The 25,576-nt window shown below is 53.6% G+C and overlaps 1 protein-coding gene across 1 annotated transcript; it reads left to right on the top strand.

The window, feature by feature from the left end:
* Positions 1-25,071, top strand: Myh6 (myosin heavy chain 6). The gene is made up of 38 exons (XM_051143103.1): positions 1-93; positions 460-677; positions 2,049-2,192; positions 2,491-2,647; positions 2,745-2,772; positions 3,015-3,126; positions 3,355-3,447; positions 4,326-4,389; positions 4,625-4,723; positions 5,180-5,283; positions 5,440-5,578; positions 6,207-6,475; positions 6,799-6,969; positions 8,163-8,472; positions 8,967-9,037; positions 9,304-9,391; positions 9,489-9,606; positions 9,754-9,877; positions 10,102-10,238; positions 12,412-12,667; positions 12,787-13,029; positions 13,392-13,568; positions 13,838-13,983; positions 14,181-14,271; positions 15,140-15,529; positions 15,949-16,075; positions 16,180-16,298; positions 16,585-16,781; positions 17,290-17,473; positions 17,580-17,745; positions 17,922-18,046; positions 19,023-19,331; positions 19,777-19,980; positions 21,565-21,690; positions 21,800-22,075; positions 23,234-23,329; positions 24,516-24,650; positions 24,997-25,071. The coding sequence occupies exons 2-38, from the start codon at positions 477-479 to the stop codon at positions 25,018-25,020; spliced, it is 5,820 nt and encodes a 1,939-aa protein (XP_050999060.1). The 5' UTR covers positions 1-93; positions 460-476; the 3' UTR covers positions 25,021-25,071.
* Positions 25,072-25,576: the final 505 nt, after the last annotated feature.

The raw sequence follows: 25,576 nt of genomic DNA, 5'->3' as shown, positions 1-25,576 counted from the left end.
CCCGTTCGTCTTTCCGTCCGGCTGCACCTCTGTGGTGCCTCATCCCAGCTGTGGTCCAAATTCTTCAGGATTCTCTGTGGAAAGACTAACCAGGTGAGAACAGCCTCAGTTTCAGCCCCTGCAGACAGAAGCAGGCCATGCTTCTCCCAGAAGCCAGGCTGCCAGACCTCTCTTTCTCGCCGCCAGCAGCCCAGCATCTTCCCTTAGCAAACTCCAGCCTTTTAATCCCAGCACACAGGAGGCAGAGGCAGGCAGATCGCTGTGAGTTCGAGGCCAGCCTGGTCTACAAAGTGAATCCAGGACAGCCAAGGCTACACAGAGAAACCCTGTCTTGAAAAACCAAAAAAAAAAAAAAAAAAAAAGAGGCAGGATAGTGGTGGAGTAAAAAGAAAGACAAGGCCTCACACAGAAGCCTGGCCCACGCCAGGAATGACTTGCCCCTCCTGTCTCCTTCATTAGCATTCAAGAGTGACAAGATGACAGATGCCCAGATGGCTGACTTTGGGGCAGCAGCCCAGTACCTCCGCAAGTCAGAGAAGGAGCGCTTAGAAGCCCAGACTCGGCCCTTTGACATCCGCACAGAGTGCTTTGTGCCTGACGACAAGGAGGAGTTTGTCAAGGCCAAGATCGTGTCCCGAGAGGGGGGCAAGGTCACTGCCGAAACTGAAAATGGCAAGGTAAGGGCAGTAGTGGAGGGCGGCCCTGGGAAAGGGGTCAGGATGGAACCACCTCTAGGGGGAGCCAAGGAGCCTGAGAACAGGGTGAGGGTGGTTCCAAGGTCTGGTCTCTTGAGACGCTCAGGATCAGAACCTTCTCAAGGGACATAAGTAGGTGGCCCCAGAGTGCCATCAAAGGGATGCTCCCTTGCCAGAGAGGATGCCTGGTTGGACACTCTCTTCCTCCTCAGACAGGTCCTTAGATGAAGGGAACCTATAAACATTAAAGGCAGCTCCCTTTTCTGGCAGCTGCATCCTTCCTGTCTGTGCCTCAGTTTCCCCCGGAAGAGTTCACTTTCTCCCATTCCCTTCCCCTTAAACCGAGACCAAATTCAGACCCAGATGAACAGGAAGAGCAGAGCTTTTGAGCCGAGAGCTGATTCCTGAGGCCAGCAATAGACCCAGAAACCTCTGCTCCCTGGGTGCTACGTCTAGCCCTGAGAATCAGCCCCGGCCATCAGCAGGGCTCCGAGCTGTGTGCCTCATAGTTCACTGCCTGTATGTTTCCTTCCCAAGGCTGTGTGGATTGATAGCCACAACCCACAAAGCTTTTTAATCTGCTCGCTATGAAGGCAGGTCATTTAACTATTAAGGAACCACTGCCCCCCCCCCACTGTACAAAACACCCGAATTCCTGTTGGTTGGAAGCTATTGGCATCAAGACATAGAAAACTCCAACTGTGACTGGGGTGTGCTGCCTGCCCCATTGGGAAAAAGGTTTTCCTCAAGCAACAGTGCAGTGCTCATAAGAACTATGCTCAGGAGACAGTCCCCAGAGTCATGGCACAGTGTTACACTGATTTTAGAGCTGCTAGTCCTGCTAGTGCCCAGCTTTGCCTTTGCATGTTTAAAGCATGGGAGCAGGGCCAGGGGTGGTGGTGCACGCCTTTCATCCCAGCACTCAGGAGGCAGAGGCAGGCAGATCGCTGTGAGTTCGAGGCCAGCCTGGTCTACAAAGTGAGTCCAGGACAGCCAAGGCTACACAGAGAAACCCTGTCTTGAAAAACCAAAAACCAAACAAAAACAAAAACAAAAAACCAAACAAACATGGGGGGGGTGCAGAAAAGAGACAGTCACTGGCCAGGGTCAGGAGCTGCCAGGAGGAACAAACTCTAGAACATCTCCAGGGCCCGGGCAGAAAGATTATCTGGGAACTGAGTTCTAGGGGACTCAGGGGAACAGGAAGCTGAAACCTTTGTCAGATAAGAGCTAGGGGAGTGATGCCAAGTCAAGGTGGTATCCTGGGAATAGATAAAAGCATGCGCTGGTTATCGAGATCTGCCAAGATCCCGTGGGTGGTAGCCAACCCTGGCACCCACTCTCCATCTCTAGACGGTGACCGTGAAGGAGGACCAGGTGATGCAGCAGAACCCGCCCAAGTTCGACAAGATCGAGGACATGGCCATGCTGACCTTCCTGCACGAGCCGGCCGTGCTCTACAACCTCAAGGAACGCTACGCGGCCTGGATGATCTACGTGAGTGGCTGCTGCATGCGGCAGGGGCTCGACAGAGGCCTACACGAACCAGGGGGCTCACAGAAAGAGGGGGTAGCAAAGCTCCCAAAGGCCCAGGCTCCTCTCTCTCTCTCTCTCTCTCTCTCTCTCTCTCTCTCTCTCTCTCACACACACACACACACACACACACACACACACACACACACGCATCCCACCTAGTCTATCCCACCAGAATGAAAGAGGCTAGCTGGAGCGGCCAGGGGTGCCCTCTGACTACCACCACTTACCAAACACATGCTGGCCCTGTCCTCTCCTCCAGACGTACTCGGGCCTCTTCTGCGTCACCGTCAACCCCTATAAGTGGCTGCCAGTGTACAATGCTGAAGTGGTGGCTGCCTACCGGGGCAAGAAGAGGAGCGAGGCCCCACCCCACATCTTCTCCATCTCTGACAACGCCTATCAGTACATGCTGACAGGTGAGCCTGGTACCCTGACCTGGGTCCCCTCATCCTGAGTTCTCACCTGGGTCTTCATCCCTCAACCCACTGCCTCTCTCCTCTTTTTCTCTTCCAGACCGGGAGAACCAGTCCATCCTCATCACGTGAGCAAGCACCAATCTTCCACAGGGGTTTCTGGTGGGGATGGCCAGGCTGGCCCCTGGGGTGTAGTTGGGAAGGAGAGGTTTCTGGGCTATAGCCGCACAGGCATGGGGAGACTGTGTTCTTTTTAGAAGGCAAATCTCATGCAGCTCTGGTGGCCTGGGTTAGGAAAGGATGCGTGTGGGACACTTTGTATGAACAATAGGGGGATCCTTGGTTTCTGACTGTCCCCTGTTGCCTCCAGTGGAGAATCCGGAGCGGGGAAGACTGTGAACACCAAGCGTGTCATTCAGTACTTTGCCAGCATTGCAGCCATAGGGGACCGTAGCAAGAAGGACAATGCCAATGCAAACAAGGTGAGCATGGGTCACGGGCTCAGCGGAGGAGATGCCGGGAGAAGAGCAGGCTTGTGAAGGTCAGTGCAGAAGTGTCCCCTGGTAGGACACGCATGCTCTGAGACCTGTGTGTCACCTGTGCATCCAGGCCCGCCCTACCCCTGAGGATCAGCTCAGGCTCCAAGCCAACAGAAACCTTTTTAGTGGTGAATGGAAGATAAACCCTCCAAACTTCTGCTCCTGTTACAGGGCACCCTGGAGGACCAGATTATCCAGGCTAATCCGGCTCTGGAGGCCTTTGGCAATGCCAAGACTGTCCGGAATGACAACTCCTCCCGCTTTGTGAGTGATCCTAGACCACAGCTAAATGGTCTTATCCAAACTTGTCAAGAAAATGGAGTTCTAGCCAGGCACAGTGGCACACACCTGTAAGCTCAGCGCTCGGGAGGCAGAGGCAGGTGGATCTCTGTGAGTTCGAGGCCAGCCTGGTCTACAAAGCAATTCAGGACAGCCAAGGCTACACAGAGAAATCCTGTCTCAAAAAACCAAAACAAACAAGCAAACAAAAAACAGAGAGAGAGAGAGACAGAGACAGAGAGACAGAGACAGACAGAGACAGAGAGAGAGAATGGAGTTCTATTTTCATTTGGGGTATTATTAAGCACATGTGTATATGCAGATATAGAAAGACAGATAGGTGGGCGTGCACACACACACACACACACACACACACACACACACACACACACACACAGCAAACCCTCCTGACCTGGCCTGGCTCCTTGAGTTCTGGGAACCCAGGAAAGAGATCCAAACTGTCCACAGATACAGACAGAACTGATTCGGGTCATAGTTGAGATCTCTTATGAACATTTCCAATTTTTTTTTTTTCACTTTGAACTTGAGAGGAAAGCGTATGCTCTGGGGCCAGACGCCCGAATTTCCACGTGCTGAGCAGGTCACCAACCTCCGAAGTCTTTCACTTATGAAACAGGGGTAATGACATTTGCCTCATAGGACAGTGGCTGCTGCTTCCCCCTCGGCCTCTCCCTGGTATCTGGGGGGTGAGCAGCCCTTTCTTAGTTTGACCGACACTAAACCGTAACACCAAATAGGCCATTCACGTTCTAGAATCATCAGGGCATTCTGGCTTGGGCTTAAGTCCAAGTTTGGTTCGCCATCTCTGGCCATTTCCTTCACTCTGCTGCCTCTACCCACAGGGGAAGTTCATCAGGATCCACTTCGGAGCCACTGGAAAGCTGGCTTCCGCAGACATAGAGACCTGTGAGTCGTCCCGCCCCCCATCACATGCCCCCTTCCCACTGCACTCCCTCCTCACGCCCTCTGTCTTCCACCTGGGCCGCTGCCTACCACATCGCTTTCATATTCCTTTACGGAAACCAGTCTCTTCCCACATCTCTTCGCCACGACGACATAGGAGCCTGTCGCTCTGCTCCCTGCCCTTTTGCTGACTCACCTCTCTCCTCTCACCTGCCCACCTCCCTTCTCTGTTCCTCAGACCTTCTGGAGAAGTCCCGGGTGATCTTCCAGCTAAAGGCTGAGAGGAACTACCATATCTTCTACCAGATCCTGTCCAATAAGAAGCCGGAGCTTCTGGGTAAGGCCAGCCTGACCATCGCCGTGTCCCCCTCAGAACCGACCGTGGGGCTCCTCCCCGGCTCTGTCCGACCTCCTAGCTCCCTCTCCCCACTGCTCTTCTCTTCCTCCTCCCTGCTGGTCTGCTCCTTTCCTAATGCACTGTCAAGTACCTTGTCCCTCGTTCTGTCTTTCCTCTCTTCCCTGCTCTCTCTCCTCTGCCCTTACTTCTTTCTTCTCTCACACACTTTTCTCTTTCCCACGCGTCAGTCTCCTCTTTTTCACTGGGGCCTTGGGGCTTCCTTCCGCGGTCCGCCTGTGCTCTCGATTCTTGTGTGTCCTCACATTGGCCCTCACTGACTGTCCTTCTCCCCCCCCCCCGTCCTGTCTCCCCTTCCACTCTTCCTCCGTGTCCCCCTCCTCCCTTTCTCTGCCTCTTTCACCCCCATTCTTGCCTCACCCTCCCTGTTTGGCACAGACATGTTGCTGGTTACCAACAACCCCTACGACTACGCCTTCGTGTCTCAGGGAGAGGTGTCTGTGGCCTCCATCGACGACTCCGAGGAGCTTTTAGCCACCGATGTGAGTGAGGAGCCTGGAGATGCCCTTGGGGTTTCCAGAGAGCCCCTGGACCATCCTCCACCCACCCTCCACGTCTCTCTCTCTCTCTCTCTCTCTCTCTCTCTCTCTCTCTCTCTCTCTCTCTCTCTCTCTCTCTCTTCTCTCTCTCTCTCCTAGAGCGCCTTCGATGTGCTGAGCTTCACGGCAGAGGAGAAGGCCGGTGTCTACAAGCTGACAGGCGCCATCATGCACTATGGGAACATGAAGTTCAAGCAGAAGCAACGAGAGGAGCAGGCAGAGCCGGATGGCACCGAAGGTGTGAGGGAGGTGCCGTGCTGAGGAGACCCTAGGTGTTGCACGGGGCTCAAGAGGTCTATTGACCTCAGGTGCCTCACAGTCACTAGTGGCTGAGTCTCCCATGCTTCGCCCAATGGTCCTTTTCAACAAGTCTTTTTTTTGGGGTGTTTTTTTTTTTTTTTCGAGGCAGGGTCTCTTTGTGTAGCCTTGGCTGTCCTGGACTCGCTTTGTAGACCAGCCTGGCCTTGAACTCACAGAGATCCGCCTGCCTCTGCCTCCTGAGTGCTGGGATTAAAGGCGTGAGCCGCACGCCCAGCCTCTTTCCACAAGTCTTAAGGAATTAGGTTGGTGACAAAGTTGTTTGGATTATAGTACAGGAAGTAGAAGGAAACTGGGAGCACCATGAGAAGCAGTGGTCAGTGTCTCCCCCAGGGCCAGGCCGCACTGCCAGGCCTGATCTTCAGTCAGATCCCAACCAGGCTCCTGTTCGGTCCCCAGTCAGGCTGGAGGAACTGAGGTAGAGAAATGGGGGTGGGGGTGGGGGTGGACAAGGACATGGTAAGTGGACTCACAGCAACACTAATCAGAAGTTAGCAGGGACAAGGAATAGAAGAATTGAAAGTACTTCCAATCTCCCTGCCAATCAGATGCTGACAAATCTGCCTACCTCATGGGGCTGAACTCAGCCGATCTGCTCAAGGGCCTGTGTCATCCTCGGGTGAAAGTGGGTAACGAGTATGTCACCAAGGGGCAGAGCGTCCAGCAAGTGTACTATTCCATCGGGGCGCTGGCCAAGTCAGTGTACGAGAAGATGTTCAACTGGATGGTGACCCGCATCAACGCCACCCTGGAGACCAAGCAGCCACGCCAGTACTTCATAGGTGTCCTGGACATCGCCGGCTTTGAGATCTTCGATGTGAGTCTGGGAGTCCCGGCCTGGGACACCACTGGTTCCTCACCCACCCGCTCCCGCCTTCAGTCACACGTGGAGAGTCAGCCATGGGACAGGCATGGGCCAGTAGAGGGGATTGTGTAGTGACAGAGTCAATCACTGGGACAGTAGAAGGGGTTGTGTAGTGACAGAGTCAATCACTGTCCCTGCCCTGTCGTGACCTGGGGTGGGGTATGGGGGACCTGCCGTGCCTGTGCCGGGCTCGGGCAGGTGTGTGGCCCAGCCCTAGGCTGACAGCCACTCAGACCCTCAGTCAGCCGGCCTGACCGGCTGCCACACCCCTGCAGTTCAACAGCTTCGAGCAGCTGTGCATCAACTTCACCAACGAGAAGCTGCAGCAGTTCTTCAACCACCACATGTTCGTGCTGGAGCAGGAGGAGTACAAGAAGGAAGGCATCGAGTGGGAGTTCATCGACTTCGGCATGGACCTGCAAGCGTGCATTGACCTCATCGAGAAGGTGTGGCCCCGCCTCCACTGCCTGGGCTCCCTTCTCTGCCAACACAAAGAAGTAGTTCCACCCTCTCCACCTGAAACTAGAGTCCCCAGAATCCCAAGCTGCTCCCCGGACTCAGCTTCACCCTCTGTGAGGTCATAGGCACCCATGGCTGCTTTCTTCTTTCCTCAGGCCTTGAGTCTTGTCCCACTATATGATGGTCACCTCCCAGTGACTCCTGGCCCTTCTCTGTCACTTAAGAAACATCATTTGGAGCCAGGCAGTGGTGGTGCACACCTTTAATCCCAGATCTTGGGAGGCAGAGGCAGGTGAATCACTGTGAGTTCTAGGCCAGCCTGGTCTACAAAGCGAGTCCAGGACAGCCAAGGCTACACAGAGAAACCCTGTCTTGAAAAAAAAGAAAGAAAAGAGAAAAAAAAGGTCATTCATGGAAAATGGAAATGTCCACTTTATGCCCTCTTCCTGTTTGCTGATAAATGACCGTCTCCTCAGGAGAGCACTGTTGTCTCCTGTGCCGTGACCATTGCCTGCCGTGTGCCTTGCCCTTTGCTACAGGCCAGAACCCAAGTGTCCGACCTTTACTGTCCACTGAAAATGGGATCTTCCCGAAATCTCTTATTACTTGAATTCTAGACCAAGGTTGTCTCCTTGCAAAGACCACAAAATCTCCTAACCTGGGGGTGCGGGGGCAGGGGAGGGAGGCATGTGCATCTTTATAGAAAAATGGTTTCCAACTTCACCAAATTCTCAAAAGACTTCTACCCCAAGAAAAGCCATAAGCCCCATTCTCTGAAGGGAAGAGTGTTTTTCAGGACCTGGATCCATCCAGCCAGTCCTTGAATTGCTGCTGACACGGGTCTGGCTGCCCCTGCAGCCTAGTTCTGTGGACACACATCCATCCATAGCCTGAAAAAGGAGCATGTTTCTAGGCTTTTCAGACCCTGAGGGGAGTGCTAAGGAATACATAACTACTTTGCTACTGGGGCAAAAACAAATACGTGTGGTAGCTCCAGGTGCAATCGGATTTAGGTCAACTATAAATATTATCTTCCTTTCTTGGCCCGAGAGGTCCTGCCCAGGCACCCTTGGACCCAACAGCAATGCGAGTGCATTGTGTCTTCTCCTTGTCAGTGTGTGGGACCCCAGGAAGCTGGGCATGTAAGCATTGATTCTCTCTCTTCATTCCACCACGTCAGCCCATGGGCATCATGTCCATCCTGGAGGAGGAGTGCATGTTCCCCAAGGCCTCAGACATGACCTTCAAGGCCAAGCTGTACGACAACCACCTGGGCAAGTCCAACAACTTCCAGAAGCCTCGCAACGTCAAGGGGAAGCAGGAAGCCCACTTCTCTTTGGTACACTATGCTGGCACCGTGGACTATAATATTATGGGCTGGCTGGAGAAGAACAAGGACCCACTCAATGAGACAGTGGTGGGTTTGTACCAGAAGTCTTCCCTCAAGCTCATGGCTACACTCTTCTCCACGTACGCTTCCGCCGATACAGGTAAGGGGGTGGTCCTATAGTGGGTAGGGGATCTCCCCTGGGGGCGGGGGTCCAGAGGCAGCAGGGGAGCCCAGCACAGCCCATCTGCAGTCCCCGACACCTTTCCCTACCTTGTGCTGGGGGTATAGTAGGTACACATGTCTGTCTCTTGAAGACTGAGAACAAGTGGAGGTCAGCAAGGGTGGCACATACTTTACTGTCAGATGCCCAGCACAGGACAATGCCGGGCTAGGGTGAAGTATAAAAAGAGTAGAAAATGGAAAGAACGTGAAGCCAGGGCTAGGAGAGGGGCGAGTGGGTGTGCTGATGGTACTTTCATACCTCTAGGTAAGCTATCTTATAGGCTCCATTTTAGCCATCACTCTCCGCACCTTCTAGAGGTGGAAAACAGTTTGCCCAAAGCCACACAATCCCCGAGGAGGACCGGAGTCTGGCCCCGCCCACTAGTGCTGTGTTCCTAGGGTCTTGTTCACGGGTCCTTCGTATGTTCTTAGGCGACAGTGGCAAAGGTAAAGGAGGGAAGAAGAAAGGTTCATCCTTCCAGACGGTGTCTGCTCTCCATCGGGTAAGAGGGGCCGAGAGGTTCCAGAACACGTGTAGTGGGTAAGCCCTGAGTGTTTTGGCTAGGACACCCTACCCTGTTTCTCTGTGTGCCGGAAGGGAGGAAGAAGTAGAGCTGTGTGAATATTTTTGGTATTTAAAACACTCCGAGACTGAAGCCACCCCACTTCCTTTGATGCGTCTGGTGGTGGAGCATCTGGAGCCCCTCGGCTCTCGGGGCACCAAGGGAAGGTTTGCGTGGCCTTGACTTTCCACTCCATGGTCATCCAGGAGAATCTGAACAAGCTGATGACCAACCTGAGGACCACCCATCCTCACTTTGTGCGCTGCATCATCCCCAATGAGCGGAAGGCTCCAGGTGAGTCATGGGGAAGGCTTGTGCCAGGAGGTGGGTAGGGAGACGGCCTGGCATCCACCTACCCAGAGGCTAACCCTCACTTCCCCTGCCGCCGCAGGGGTGATGGACAACCCCCTGGTCATGCACCAGCTGCGATGCAATGGCGTGCTGGAGGGCATCCGCATCTGCAGGAAGGGCTTCCCCAACCGCATTCTTTATGGGGACTTCCGGCAGAGGTAAGCGGTGCCCCTGGGCTCAGGGGGGCAGGGGTGTGGGCTGCCTTGGTGGAACTGTGTGGTCATCTATGGTGGCCCTGGACTTCTGCAGGCAGAGCAGACCCACACAGAATGCAAATGACTCTGAGAACTCCCCTCCCTCCCAAGGTATCGCATCCTGAACCCAGCAGCCATCCCTGAGGGGCAATTCATTGACAGCAGGAAAGGGGCTGAGAAGCTGCTGGGCTCCCTGGACATTGACCACAACCAGTACAAGTTTGGTCACACCAAGGTAAGTCTAGAGCTCTATGTAATGGCGGCAGAGCGGGTAGCCACACTGAGCGACATAGCTGAGACCCGCAGGCAGTCACATGGACCCCACGGCTCTCCTCCGTTCCCACAGTCAGGACTAAATTGGTCCCTGGGAGCTCTTCGAACGCTCTTCCACCCACCTCTTACCTTGGGAACCCTCCATTGAGGCTGCACCCCATGTTGGTCCTACCCGCTTGCCCTCAGGTGTTCTTCAAGGCGGGGCTGCTGGGGCTGCTGGAGGAGATGCGGGACGAGAGGCTCAGCCGCATCATCACCCGAATCCAGGCCCAGGCCCGAGGCCAGCTCATGCGCATTGAGTTCAAGAAGATAGTGGAACGCAGGTGAGGCAGGAGTGAAGGGGGCGTGTCAGAGGAGAGGCAGGCGAGTATGCCCAACAGTTAGAGGCTCTGGGTGCAGATCCCGGCTACACCTGGCTTGCTAGTAATGTGGACAACCAACTCTACTGCAGTAGGTTTCATCTTGAACTTTTTTGTTGTTTTGTTTTGTTTTTCAAGACAAGGTTTCTCTGTATAGCCCTGGCTGTCCTGGACTCTTTTGTAGAATAGGTTGGCCTTCAACTCACAGAGATCTGCCTCCCTCTGCCTCTCCAAGTGCTGGGATTACAGGCATGCATCACGAGGCGCAGCTGAACTTTTTTTTTTTTTAAGACTCCAATGACACTTTAAGTACTGGATTAATTAAGAAGTCTGACTTGTTGTTTATAGATGTATAAATTAGTATATTTCTACCATGTGGGTTCGAAGGGATCAAACTTGGGCCATCTGGCAGCTTTCAGCTGATGAGCCCCCTCACCAGCTCTCATTCTCTCTCCTTTTCAAAATACGTCGCATGTATTTGTTTGTTTTGTGTGTGCATGTGCATGTGGTATGTGTGCACATGTGTTTGGGCATGAGGCATGGTGCACGTGAAGGTCAGAGAACAATTTGCAGGAGTAGCTCTCTGCTTCTCCCATGTTTAGTTCCGGAGACTGAACTTAGGCTGGAAGGCTTGGCAGGAAGTGCCTTTGCCCGCACAGCCATCTCACCCACCCTGTTCTCTTCTTTAAAGTTGAACTACCACGTACTTTTAATTTTTTTTCAAGTTTTTGACAATTCATACATGTATACAATACATGGTGATCATAGTCACCCCAAGCCTCCTCCCCCACTCCTGCTGACCCCTTCTTGTTTTTAACTAGCTCTTTCTTGCTTTCATGTCTTTATTTGCTTTTGGCATCACATAGTTTTTCATTCCATTTATGAATACATTCCCACAGAAAAACCCCTTCGCATGTATACCATGAGACAAAACCAAAACACAACAACAAAAACACTTTATAGTAGTCTCAACCTTAAGAGCAGAGATCTGGAAACAACCTCCATTCCCATCTAAAAGAGAGTGGCTAAATAGTATTCCAGCCATTTAGTGAAATACTGTGAAACAATAAAAATGGCTAAATTACAATTATATGACATAATACATTTGACCTATAAAAGCCTAAGTCACTAAGGGAGTAAAAGCAAGTCATACAAGCAGATACATTGTATGGTACAGTATTTATTTATAAAGCTCAGAAATAGTAAAAACTGAAATGCATTACTTGAAGTTACCTTTGTACATTGTTACAATTTTTTTTTTTTTTGATGAAGTCAGGAAATGGCTCAGAAGGTGTTTACTATGCAAACATGAATACTTAAGTTGCATCCCCAGCAGCCGTATGAAAGGTGTGGCTGCTTAAACCTATAACCCCAGCACTGTGCACCACAGAGACAGGGGGTCTCTAAGGCTCTCTGGGTACCAGCCTAAGGGAGACAGCAAGCCCCAGTCTCAGTGCCTCAGGGCATAAGGCAGAGAATGGCAGGAGACACCTAACGTCCTCCTCTGGCCTCTAGGCGTGAATACTCACACACATGTGAATGTATACAACATGCACACACACAAAATGAGATCATGTCTCACCCTGTATCCGAGGGCTGGCTGGAACTCACCGTGTAGAACAGGCTAACCTGGAACCACAGCCATCCACAGTGCTAGGATAAGGTGTGCACTGCCACACCCAGCCGCCCCCACCCCCCGCCCCCAAAACTCTATCTCCTGCGCAGGCTGTGGGTTCACAAGCAGTTATTTTGTTTTTAAATTTCATGACATATATATCACAGACATTCTGAGATGCAGGACGCTACATAATCTACATCTGAGGGTCTTCTGAAAATGAAGCACTGCGCACAGTAGCTACTCCCAGTGGCTCCTACTATTACTACTGCCCCAGTAGGGAAATACACCATCCTTTCGTTGAAATCACTAAGTCATAAATCCCCCCTCCCCCGTTCAGAGAAGCGACCCTGGGTTGCAGGGGGTGTGGGGGTGGGGTGGGCACGTGGGGAGTCATGTTACGGTGTCTCTTGTCCTTGGTGCCTACAAACTTGCTTAGATAGAGAAGACCCATGCAACTGGTCCCATGGCCGAGGAGACTTTTTTCCCAAGTGTTCTTCCTGTTCCACACTTTCTTGTCAGGGACGCCCTGCTGGTTATCCAGTGGAACATCCGGGCCTTCATGGGGGTCAAGAACTGGCCGTGGATGAAGCTCTACTTCAAGATCAAGCCACTGCTGAAGAGCGCGGAGACGGAGAAGGAGATGGCCACCATGAAGGAGGAGTTTGGACGCGTGAAAGACGCGCTGGAGAAGTCCGAGGCTCGCCGCAAGGAGCTGGAGGAGAAGATGGTGTCCCTGCTGCAGGAGAAAAACGACCTGCAGCTCCAAGTGCAGGCGGTGAGGGCGCGTGCGCGCGCGGCGTCCTCCCCTCTGTCCCCTAGTGTCGCCCGTGTCGTCGCAAGACCCTGCATCTTTCCTCTCTTTACGCCTTAGCTTCTTCTCTTCTTCCCCGCCAGGAACAAGACAACCTGGCCGACGCAGAGGAGCGCTGTGACCAGCTCATCAAGAACAAGATCCAGCTGGAGGCCAAGGTGAAGGAGATGACCGAGAGGCTGGAGGACGAGGAGGAGATGAACGCGGAGCTCACGGCCAAGAGGCGCAAGCTGGAGGACGAGTGCTCGGAGCTCAAGAAGGACATTGATGACCTGGAGCTGACGCTGGCCAAGGTGGAGAAGGAGAAGCACGCCACGGAGAACAAGGTGAGGTCGGCTCCTTCCGGTTCAGCTCGGGTCTCCGGAAGGTATTTCCCCATCAGAGTCGGTAGCACCTTTATAGGGATCTGCAGGACGGCACCCTTTGGCCCTAAAAAACACTGTGGTGTTTTTGTCTTTGTCTTTGTTTTTTTTGGGTTTTTTGTTTTGTTTTGTTTTTTTCTTCTTCTTCTTCTTTTTTGGTTTTTCGAGACAAAGTTTCTCTGTGTAGCCTTGGCTGTCCTAGACTCACTTTGTAGACCAGGCTGGCCTCGAACTCACAGTGATCCGCCTGTCTCTGCCTCCCAAGTGCTAGGATTAAAGGCATGCGCCGCCACCACCCGGCTTGTCTTTGTTTTTTTTTCTTGAAGGTTAAAAACCTGACAGAGGAGATGGCTGGCCTGGACGAGATCATTGCCAAACTGACCAAAGAGAAGAAAGCTCTGCAAGAGGCCCACCAGCAGGCCCTGGATGACCTTCAGGCCGAGGAAGACAAGGTCAACACACTGACCAAGTCTAAAGTCAAGCTGGAGCAGCAGGTGGATGACGTAAGTAATGAGAGCCGTGTCCCACCTCTCTTAGATGACGAGTTCGTAGCCCGTGCCCATAGGCGAGGCCATTCCTCCTCCGCATGTAATGTCTGTGACCCCGAGGGCTTTGCTGTTCTTTGTGGCTTCTCACGGGGAGACCTCTAAGTCCTTTGTGTCTCCAGGATTTCCGCGCTGGCTCAAGCACCAACCGCAGTGGACCTCGAGTTTAAGGCGCGCACTGTGGGGGTCTTAGCCCGTCCAGCATTTATTCTCCTTCTCTCCACCAGCTGGAGGGGTCGCTGGAGCAGGAGAAGAAGGTGCGCATGGACCTGGAGCGAGCCAAGCGGAAGCTGGAGGGCGACCTGAAGCTGACGCAGGAGAGCATCATGGACCTGGAGAACGACAAGCTTCAGCTGGAAGAAAAGCTCAAGAAGTATGGCCCTCGCTGGGCGGGAGGGGCTGCCCTGGGCACACCGGAAGTGGAGGCAATCAAGGCCCCGCCCTCGCCCCGCCCCCCAACCCGCCAAAGTCTGGGCCATGGTTTGCGGGGTGGGAGTGGGGAGGGCAGGTTTTGCCATAGAGCCATGGAAGACAACCATCAGCCACGCGTTCCCGTTTCTTCTGCTCCAGGAAAGAGTTCGACATTGCTCAGCAGAACAGCAAGATCGAAGATGAGCAGGCCTTGGCTCTTCAGCTGCAGAAGAAACTAAAGGAAAACCAGGTGACCTTCTTGCCAGGGTGGCCAAAGGAAGCTCAGGGCGCGCAGGCTGTTTAAGGTTCTAGAACTCCAGGCAGCCCAAGACCCAAGGGCTCCCTCAACACAGGAACACTAGCCTTCCGATCCTTGAGCGTCTTCTGCCAAGCTGTTTTCTAGGCGAGCCGTACCTACAGTAGCACTTGATTGTTCCTGAGGCAGCTTGCTGCAGATGTTTGTAAAAACATGAGCGCTTACTTCCCCGCCTTAGAGTCAGGTGGAAATGTGGACTCTTTGGGGTTCATAACCTCATGAGGTCTCAGGGTCCCCTCCGAACATGGATCCTCAGCGCTTAGGCTGCAGATGCGCAAGCTGAATCTAGGACGCTTTTTAGGACGTCCTCAAAAATCTTGGCACCGGGCTGGACAGATGGCTCAGCGGTTAAAAGCACCGGCTGTTCTTCTGAAGGTCACGAGTTCAATTTCCAGCAACCACATGGTGGCTCACAACCACCTGTAATGAGATCTGGTGCCTTCTTGTGGTGGGCAGGCGCACATGTGGGCAGAATACTGTATAAATAATAAATAAATCTTAAAAAGAAAAATCAAGTAAGTAAGTAAACTAAAAAAAAAAAAACATTGGCACCAGCTGAATCCCTAATGATGGCCAGGTCATTCTAGGGTGTTTAGCAGCACCCCCTGCTTCTACCTGCAGCTACTGTAGCGTCCTCCACACAATTAAAAATGGTACTGGGCATTGCCAGCTAGACCCAGTGGCTGAAAACAAGTGCTAGAGACCTAGGACCTGGGAGCCTTTTAGAGCCCTCGGGTGTGGGCCTCAGTGGCGGGGTGGGTCCAGGGAGCAGGTCCGAGCCTCCCTCCGTGTCCCTGGCTAGGCACGCATCGAGGAGCTGGAGGAAGAGCTGGAGGCTGAGCGCACCGCCCGGGCCAAGGTGGAGAAGCTGCGCTCAGACCTGTCCCGGGAGCTCGAGGAGATCAGCGAGAGGCTGGAGGAGGCCGGCGGGGCCACGTCTGTGCAGATCGAGATGAACAAGAAGCGCGAGGCCGAGTTCCAGAAGATGCGCAGGGACCTGGAGGAGGCCACGCTGCAGCACGAGGCCACGGCCGCGGCCCTGCGCAAGAAGCACGCGGACAGCGTGGCGGAGCTGGGCGAGCAGATCGACAACCTGCAGCGCGTCAAGCAGAAGCTGGAGAAAGAGAAGAGCGAGTTCAAGCTGGAGCTGGATGACGTCACCTCCAACATGGAGCAGATCATCAAGGCCAAGGTGGGTCCTCTCAGCTGCGTCTCTCCTTTCCCTTACAGCTGGACCATCTCTTGTCATCCTCAATCCCTTTAGTCTCCTTTTGCTTTCACCTCCTGTCTACCCTGCCTGTCCACAGCTACCACCCACATTTATCTACTAATCTTCTTTCCTTGATGCAAGTCCCCTCTTCAGACGGAGTCTCTTCTACTCTATGTCACCCTCCTGCCTGTCCTCTCTGCTCTTCCCATCTTTGCCCTCTTTTCCTTCCTCTGGTCTGGGTCCATACAACCCCTCCTCCCAGCCAGTCTTCCCCGCCAATCACCATGGTCAATCCTCCCTGCTAGTCCTCCCGGCTAGTCTCCCTGGCAGTCCTCCCAGCCAGTCCTCCCTGCCAGCCCCGGCCCCTCCCACATGCACCTTCCATCTGTTACTGCCTGAAGGCGAACCTGGAGAAAGTGTCGCGGACTCTGGAGGACCAGGCCAACGAATACCGCATGAAGCTGGAGGAATCCCAGCGCTCCCTCAATGACTTCACCACCCAGAGGGCTAAGCTGCAGACGGAGAATGGTGGGTTCTCCCCTCCCCCTGGCCATCCATCTCCTAGCCTGCCCTTGGTCCCTTTGCTTTCCCCCTTCAGTGACCCAAGAACCCACCCCCCCATTCCACCCCAGGCGAGTTGGCTAGGCAGCTGGAAGAAAAGGAGGCACTGATTTCCCAGCTGACCCGAGGGAAGCTCTCCTACACCCAGCAGATGGAGGATCTCAAAAGACAGCTGGAGGAAGAGGGCAAGGTGAGGTCCAGATGGTGGCCGGTGGATGGGCTTAGTGGTACGCCAGATACAATGTTAACTCCAGAGATGTGCCAGGACGCCAGAGGTAGGTCACCCTCAAGCTTACTTAGCGACTCCTCTTTTTTTGTAACGGAGAGAGGTAGGCAAATGAGAACCCTCAAAGACATGGAGAATCCTACCTCATTTGGTTCGGTCGGGGCCTTGGCCAAAGCAAACAGACACGGGAACCTTGAGAGTCAAGCGGCTGAGTTTGCTTCCGTCTCCTCGCTTGCCCACCTCTTCCCAGGCCAAGAATGCCCTGGCCCACGCCCTGCAGTCAGCCCGGCATGACTGTGACCTGCTGCGGGAACAGTACGAGGAGGAGACGGAGGCCAAGGCCGAGCTCCAGCGCGTCCTGTCCAAGGCCAACTCAGAGGTGGCCCAGTGGAGGACCAAGTATGAGACGGACGCCATACAGAGGACGGAGGAGCTGGAGGAAGCCAAGTGAGTTCCCTGTGACTACCGCCTTGATTTGCAAAGAGAGCAGGGCAGAGCATCTGCCATGAAGACAGGTAGAGTAGACGCAGGAAAGAGCTTTGGAGGGTGTGGGGCGGGGAGAAGGCTGGGGACACGTGGTGAGCCATAGAGGGAGGTGTGTGATTGAGAGCCTGAGTCCTGAGCTGTGTAACGCCTGCCTGGCCCTGACTTACTTCCTTTGACGGGTGAGCTTTTGGCCCGGGTTATACCTGACAACTCACGTATAAGACGAGCAAAAAGCTTGTTGGTCAGAGGAGCGATCGTCATTCAGCCTGGACATGGGGGAGGGGTACTGCCACACAGCCTGTGCTGAAGGATGTCGTTCCAGGCAGCAGTAGCCTTCGCGTCCTGGAGTCACCACATCTCAGGGAGCTGTGGGGAGAGGCTGGGCCTTTCTCATCCAACGCTAGGAGGAAGGGGATCCTCCCAAGGCTTCGTTGCTCCAAGTACGGTCACATCCATTGCCTCGCTGCAGGAAAAAGCTGGCTCAGAGGCTTCAGGACGCAGAGGAGGCCGTGGAGGCCGTCAACGCCAAGTGCTCCTCCCTGGAGAAGACCAAGCACAGGCTGCAGAACGAGATCGAGGACCTGATGGTGGACGTGGAGCGCTCCAATGCCGCCGCCGCCGCCTTGGACAAGAAACAGAGGAACTTTGACAAGGTAGGCTCGTGGTGGGGGGGGGGGCTGCGTGTGCGCGGTGGTGGGTGGGTGATGGTGGAGAAGGGCCGGGGGCGGCTCGGGCCACGGTGCGCTCTGTCCCCTGCAGATCCTGGCCGAGTGGAAGCAGAAGTATGAGGAGTCGCAGTCAGAGCTGGAGTCCTCCCAGAAGGAGGCGCGCTCCCTGAGCACGGAGCTCTTCAAGCTCAAGAATGCCTATGAGGAGTCTCTGGAGCACCTGGAGACCTTCAAGAGGGAGAACAAGAACCTCCAGGGTGGGCGAGCCGAGGGCCGGAGACGGACTGCTGGGGTGGAAAGAGCCTCAGGGCCGGGGAAGGGCCTCAGGGACAGGGAAGAGCCTCAGGGGCAGGGAAGGGCCTCAGGGATGGGGAGGAATAAGTCGAGCCAGGTGGCACACAGGTATTGATCTTTCTGGTCCTCTGATCCTCAGAGGAGATCTCTGACCTGACTGAACAGCTTGGAGAAGGCGGGAAAAACACGCATGAGTTGGAGAAGGTCCGCAAGCAGCTGGAGGTGGAGAAACTGGAGCTGCAGTCAGCCCTGGAGGAGGCTGAGGTAAAGGGCCTGGCTCTCGCTATACTCTCTTGTCTGTCCCACTCTGCATCCTCCCTTACAGGAGTCACCCTGACCCCAAGATAAAAACCTGTTGCCTCCTGTTCTTAGTATATCGCATGCCCAGTAACCGTGACTGCCTCCGAAGCTAAGGTCTTCACACTGGATAACGCCACAGTCTGGTCTTTAGGACAGAAGACTTGCTTTCCAGTCGGAATCTGGCCACCATAATAACAGCGCAAACTGTTGGGGAGGAACACAGGCTCCTCCACCGTCAAATGGCCTGCGTTTGAACCCTAGCTTGTGATCCTCTGCATGCCTTACTGTCCTCATCTGTAGGATAGAATTAGTGTATACACCTCATAAGGTTGCATGTAGGATTATTATGAAAATTAAGTGAGATAACACAGTGGAGCACTTAATACATATTAGCCATTGCTACTGTGCTCCCCCCCACGCCCCGAGTCAGGGTTTCTCTGTGTTAGCCCTGGACTCACTTTGTAGACCAGGCTGGCCTCAAATTCACAGAGATCCGCCTGCCTCTGCCTCCAGAGTGCTGGCTACTGTGCATTTCTAAGAAGCTGGGCCAGCCCCAGATTGGGGCATTAGAAACTTGAACCACCTCTGTGACTCTTTGGTGGGGTCAGGAACTCCTGCTATGTTGGTCCCAAAGGTCTGGTGACCAAGAAGTCTCAATTCGGCTTGGAAAGAGGGCTCAGCTGTTAAAGGTGAGGCTCCCAAGCAAAAATAATAGAGAAGTTGGAATTCTCTCCTATACAGAGGAAGGTCCAGGAATAGTCAGAAGGCCCTGGCAGTCTAGCACTTCATCTCCCACAGCAGTGTGGGTACTGAAATTATCGCCACGGCTCCCCTCTAGGCCTCAGTCCTGGTTTAAAGTCTGTCTGTTGTCCTCTCACTCGCCGACACCCCAGCCAGTTCAGGCCTGGTTAGTCACCCCTGACTCCTCTCCCTTTCCCAGGCCTCCCTGGAGCACGAGGAGGGCAAGATCCTCCGCGCCCAGCTGGAGTTCAGCCAGATCAAGGCAGAGATGGAGCGGAAGCTGGCCGAGAAGGACGAGGAGATGGAGCAGGCCAAGCGCAACCACCTGCGGTTGGTGGACTCCCTGCAGACCTCCCTAGACGCCGAGACGCGCAGCCGGAACGAGGCCCTGCGGGTGAAGAAGAAGATGGAGGGCGACCTCAACGAGATGGAGATCCAGCTCAGTCAGGCCAATAGAATCGCCTCGGAGGCCCAGAAGCACCTGAAGAATTCTCAGGCCCACTTGAAGGTAACAGGAGCCAGGGCTCTCAGGAGGTGGTGCTGAGTCAGAGTACCCGAACGATGATGACAAAGGTCTGCAACCGCACCGCTCGGAGTATACCCAAGTCTTGTCTGCTCTTGGAAGCTAAGCAGGGCTGGGCCTGGCTAATAGTTGAATGGGAGGTCTTAAAGGACAGGAAATGAATGCGCGAACAGAAATATGAGAAAATGGGAGCTTACCTCCTGCATTTGTAGGCACAAGAGCTGTGCACTCTGGACCAGTCTAGCCTAGGGACAAGAGGATAGATGATAGGCCCTTATCTTCCTATTGACGAGAGGCTACTGGATGGGGTGGGGTAAGGTGTGCCAGGCCCAAAATGTGTGTGTGTGTGTGTGTGTGTGTGTGTGTGTTGGTGGTGGTGCTTCCAGATGGTGTGAGATCTAGGCCTGTTCCCGTCATACTTTCCCCACAGGACACCCAGCTGCAGCTGGATGACGCCGTCCGTGCCAATGACGACCTGAAGGAGAACATCGCCATCGTCGAGCGGCGCAACAACCTGCTGCAGGCAGAGCTGGAGGAGCTGCGTGCTGTGGTGGAGCAGACGGAGCGGTCTCGGAAGCTGGCCGAGCAGGAGCTGATCGAGACCAGCGAGCGCGTGCAGCTGCTGCACTCGCAGGTGAGGGGGTCAGGGACCCTTTGCAGAGACCCACTGAGTGCCTGAGTCCAGGGTAATTCTAGAGCAGGGCCAAGCAGGCTGGCGAAGCATCTCACTGTTAGCAGCAGCTGGGAGAACTCCCGTCTTGAGAAAGAGGAGGAGGCTAAGTGTGTCACGTGGGAGAGGTGAGTCAGATCTGGGAGGCATGGGGTACGGTTTGTCATCTGGTACCCTTGATCTAGAAGACAGCCGCCTGCCTGCCAGCCTGACTTGTAAAGACAGAAGCTGGGGGATTTAAAGACATAACTGGGCCTGGAGAGATGGCTCAGCAGCAGTCAAGTGTGTTTGCTGCTCTTTCGCAGGACTCAGATTTGGTCCCCAGCACCCAAGTCAGGTGGTTCACAATCTCCTGCAACTCCGGCTCCAGAAGATCTGATGCTTTTGGCCTACTTGGGCACCTGTACTCACATGTGCATATTCATATTCTCTCTCTCTCTCTCTCTCTCTCTCTCTCTCTCTCTCTCTCTCTCTCTGTCTCTCTCTCTCTCACACACACACACATGTATACACACAGAGAGAAAAAAATTAAAAATACGTTTTTAAGAAGCATAACCACATCTTCTTGCCAGGCTAACTGTGGGGAGGACACTCCCAATGTATCCACTTCTACTCCAAATGAGCGTTTGTGCCAAACTATTGCAGTGCCTTACATGATTTTTGTTCCATAATTTGGCATATGTGCAAATGACACCATCCAGTGACTGTGCCCTCTACCGTAGCCAGGTACACTTTTCTCTAATGATAATCATTTCTAGTTGCCTTTCTTTGAAACGTCTCCACTTCCCGTGGAACACTGCCCTGTTCCTACATACAAACAAGTCACTGAAGCAGTCAGGGATGAAACTCCAGCACTTGAGCTGTTCGGAGTCTTTCTTTTTTTTTTTTTTTTTAATATGGAAATTCTTTTTTTTTTTTTTTATTAATTTATTCTTGTTACATCTCAATGTTTATCCCATCCCTTGTATCCTCCCATTCCTCCCCTCAGAGTCTTTCTTTAGAGCTGAGTGAAGCTCTGGACTGTGTCCATTCTCATAAGGAAAGGAAGTGAGGAACATCATGAGAGCTAGGCTTGCCTTATTTTTTTACTTGTGTGGTATGGACATGTTCATGCATGTACAGTACATGTGCATAAATGTGTGCATGAGCGTGGAGGCCGGAGGTTGACACCAGGCGTCTTCCTCTATCTCTCTCCATCTTATCTTTTGAGGTAAGGTCTCTAGGTGAAGGTAGAGCACACCAGCTGGCCATAGAGGTCCATCTGTCTCTGACTTTGGGTGCTGGGGATTACAGATGTGCCACAGCAGAGTTCACATGGCTCTGGGGATCTGAACTCAGGACCTCATGTTTGTGTGGTGGTGCTTTATTGACTTAGCCATCTCCCAGCCTTACCACCACCTCCTCCTCCTCCTCATCCTCCTCCTCCTCCTCCTCCTCCTCCTTCTTCTTCTTTTCCCAGTGACCCCTTCTAATTTCCTCTGAACAAAAATATGGAACCAAGCAATAAAATGTGTGTTGGATATTTTTTTTTTCCCTACTCACATCTAGAACACCAGCCTCATTAACCAGAAGAAGAAGATGGAGGCAGACCTGACCCAGCTCCAGACTGAGGTGGAGGAGGCGGTGCAGGAGTGCAGGAACGCAGAGGAGAAGGCCAAGAAAGCCATCACAGATGTGAGCCCCTGCCTCACCTCCCCACTCCAGCCCAGCGTCTCCCTCGCCCGCCCGGGCAGCGAGCCCACGAGGACCTGGGCAGACCACGCCCCTCCTCTCCCGCGCACAGGCCGCCATGATGGCGGAGGAGCTGAAGAAGGAGCAGGACACCAGCGCCCACCTGGAGCGCATGAAGAAGAACATGGAGCAGACCATCAAGGACCTGCAGCACCGGCTGGACGAGGCCGAGCAGATCGCCCTCAAGGGCGGCAAGAAGCAGCTGCAGAAGCTGGAGGCCCGGGTTCGGGAGCTGGAGAACGAGCTGGAGGCGGAGCAGAAGCGTAACGCGGAGTCGGTGAAGGGCATGAGGAAGAGCGAGAGGCGCATCAAGGAGCTCACCTACCAGGTCGGCACGGATCGCGGAGTAGTAGTGCCTTTGCTAGCCACGATGGAGCAGTGGCTTTGCTAGCCCACCTCTGGGCTCAAACAGGGCCCTTCTGGGCTGTGCTGCCACTAAGTAATGCCAGGGACCACATCGCTCACAGCATCAATTAGATGCTGACTGCGGTTTCTCTGACGACAGTTTCTCTCAGGCAGGTTCTGGAGGCAGTTCAGCTTGAGCTCATGAATTTTTGCAGTAAATGGAAACTCCTATTTCCCCAAAACTATTTTACTCAACATTGCCCTAGGTGTTTCAGTGTTTCAAGAACCCTACAATGAAAGCTTCAGAGTACTCCAAAGCATCCCCCTACCCTCTGCCAGACACGAAGAAACACAAACACGTGAGGCACTCTAGGAACAAGAGTTAATTCATGGGAGAAACGGAGATCTGTGGGACTTCTGGGACAACTAAGGGAAGCCAGGGCCTTACGGCACCATCTCAGAATGTCTGGGAACTCCATCTGTGTAGCTGGGATTGCCCATTGTCCTGATATTTTAAGTTTCCGGGAAGAGAAGACCAAGGAGTTAGGCAAGGTGGTCCATTTAAGAAGGGGATACGGGAGGTCCTATTGTGAACTAACGTACAAAGGCATCCTAAAACATCAAGTGACATGGAGACAGGAATGACCAAGGGGTATTGGAGCCACTGACCCTGCTGCCCAAATTCTGGCTCAGGAGAACGTGCCAGAATATTGGACTATGTTATTTAGAATAACCTAGAAGGTGGGCGATGACAGCAGCTTTCTTTACTATTACTCTTCTGGTCACCTTAAACCACTGGCTGAAAGTACCTATGTTGCTGCAAGGGGTGAACTCTATTCACTATTAGAGGCCGGACAGACCCTGTGTCTCCATATGACCCCATTAAGAAATTCCTTGTGGCTCTGAGGAGCCTCCCTCACTTCCAGCACCGCAACACTCATTAATTTGTGCGTCCCTGACTGAAATCCCTTTGGCCTACAAAGAGAGGCAGCGCCTCCTCGACCTGGGTCACTGGAGGAAGAGGCAGCTGAGCCCCAGGGGGGCGGTGGTGGGGGGAGAATTAGAACAAGGGAAGATGGAGTGACGCTTACACTTGCTCCTCTCCCCAAAACTGGCTCCCCCCCCCCCCCCGCACCTCCAGACGGAGGAAGACAAGAAGAACCTGATGCGACTGCAGGACCTGGTGGACAAGCTGCAGCTAAAGGTGAAGGCGTACAAGCGCCAGGCTGAAGAGGCGGTGAGTGGATCACTTTCTCTCTCCCTCTTTCATCAACAGAGCTACTAGTGAGAGCCAGTGAGTACCGCCACTGCTCTAACCTTCAGCTCAGACAGTCTGCACGTCTGGTGTAATCGGAGCTGTATCTAGCACCCTAAGTTCCAAACAATCAGTGCTAAGACCCACCCTACATCTGCCCACTAGTTGCTTAAGGCTCATGTGCCATAAGATGGAGGGCGGGAGTGAAGATGCAAGACAGAACAGGAGCAGGGGCTGCTGAGGACAGCGAAGGGCTTGGAAGGGAACCTGACTAGACACAAGGCAAAAGAGAAGGCAGCTGGGTGGACGGAAACGGGCGGGTGTGGTGCGGATGAGCAGAAGAGCCCCAAGTCTGCAGGCACCTGTCTGAAGCACACCTGGAATAGATGCTGCGACTCTGGCTTCTGAGGGAGCATGCCAAGCAGTGCAGGGTCGTTCCAGGCAGTGGGTGGCCACGAAGGATCTTAATCACTGAACAAGTTTGGGTGCCAAGCAGGGCAGCCCTGGAAGGGCTGTTGCGGGAACTGGGTGAGGAGTGGCTCAGGGGCAAGGACTATGAGAAGCTAGGATTGTTTTGGAGGGGTTCACTATGCCCCCCCTCCATCACTCCTAAATATCTATTTGGGTTTTCTACAGCACTTCAGACAGTTTAGTTCCCGAGCAATAGACACAGATAACTTTTAGATTAGTAGAGGCTTCAAAGCACCTTAACTGGGCAGATATCAACCCTCTACGATATTTTGCTATTTCCCAGCTACACACCACATGTTACTTGGCCTAATTGTTCCTGCCTGGGCTGCTTCTATTCCGCTAGGCCATGTGCTCATGGTCCCTACTGCCCCATGGCGGCTTCCTCCTCGCCAGCTTCCTCTCTTCTTTCTCTCTCTCTCTGGCCTCATGGTCCCCTTCTGACCCCAAGCCCAGGAACCTAAGCCCCGCCTACTTCTCTTCTGCCCAGTTATAGGCTGTCAGCAACTTTATTTAGCCAGTCAGAGAATATTGGTGAGAAATGTTTACACACCATTACTTGGTGATAATGTGCTAGTCTGGGCTGCAGTCAGATCTTGGGGGCCAGTAATTTAGCACTTCAGTGCACAGCACCGGACCAACCCCCAACACCTTTCCATCTTCTCCCTCCATCCTCCCGATCCCCTCCACCTGCTTACAGGAGGAGCAGGCCAACACCAACCTGTCCAAGTTCCGCAAGGTGCAGCACGAACTGGATGAAGCCGAGGAGAGGGCGGACATCGCCGAGTCCCAGGTCAACAAGCTGCGGGCCAAGAGCCGTGACATTGGCGCCAAGGTGGGTTCCTCCCCCCCTGGGATTGTCAGTCATGCTCTCATCAGGATGCCCCTGCATGCATGATGCTCTGAGCAGCTATATGTGCATCCCACATGCACTTACACGCATAGAGAATGAGCAATGCGTGCAGCCTGAGGGCCCCACAGACACCTGTAACCTGAGAACCCACTCTCCTGCCCCTACATCTATATTCTCCACTACAACACCTCCCACCATGAGACTTCAAGACCCCAGAGGCTTAACCCTTCCCTCTCCATGGGCATCTTCCTAAAGCCACTGAGGTCTCTAGGGATTCCTTCCTTGGCCATCTTGCCCGCTGCCCTCACACCTTTTATTCCTTTCTCAGCAGAAAATGCACGATGAGGAATGATGCTGCCAGCAGAACCCTGCTGTCGCTGCACACAATAAACATAAACGCTTGGCCCCACCTGTGCCCTCTGTTCTTCCTCCCGACGCTCCATCTAAGGTGGGAACTTTGGTGGCCCCCAAGAGGAGAGTGGCCATGGCCTCTGTATCAGGGCTGTGGGGTCCACAGCACCCCACATCTGTGGAAGAAAAGACCAAGAGAGAAGTGGGGTGTCCTGCCTCAGGCAGCACAGCTATAGTCTCAGATCTACTTGGTCGATTGCACAAGTAAAGAAAGGGAAGGAAAAAAAAAAAAAACAAAACAAAAACGTTTCAAAAGTGGGAGAAACAAATCCAGGCACAATGGCCCAAGCCTGTAATCTCAGCAGCACCCGTGGCAAGTGGAGGCAGAGGGAGCCTCAGCTAGAAAGCAAGTTCAAGGCCAGCCCAGGCAATGTGAGACCCTGCCTCAAAACCAAGAAAACCACAAACCCTCAAAAAGTAGAAAGAGGAAAGGCTCTGAAAGGGCAAGCCAGTCCAGACACAGGGGGATGGAAGTGCTGGTGTGGAAGCCACCCTCC

Source organism: Acomys russatus, chromosome 3, assembly GCF_903995435.1.
Source record: "Acomys russatus chromosome 3, mAcoRus1.1, whole genome shotgun sequence".
Classification (NCBI taxonomy): domain Eukaryota; kingdom Metazoa; phylum Chordata; class Mammalia; order Rodentia; family Muridae; genus Acomys; species Acomys russatus.
The sequence above is the reverse complement of the archived record's forward strand: the minus strand, read 5'-3'. Positions and strand labels throughout refer to the sequence as shown.

Coding starts and splice junctions, on each gene's coding strand:
- Myh6 (XM_051143103.1), top strand. CDS start 477: ATGACAGATGCCCAGATGGCTGACTTTGGGGCAGCAGCCCAGTACCTC. Junction 6,476..6,798: donor CCGGCTTTGAGATCTTCGAT/GTGAGTCTGGGA, acceptor ACACCCCTGCAG/TTCAACAGCTTCGAGCAGCT. Junction 9,392..9,488: donor CAATGAGCGGAAGGCTCCAG/GTGAGTCATGGG, acceptor CTGCCGCCGCAG/GGGTGATGGACAACCCCCTG.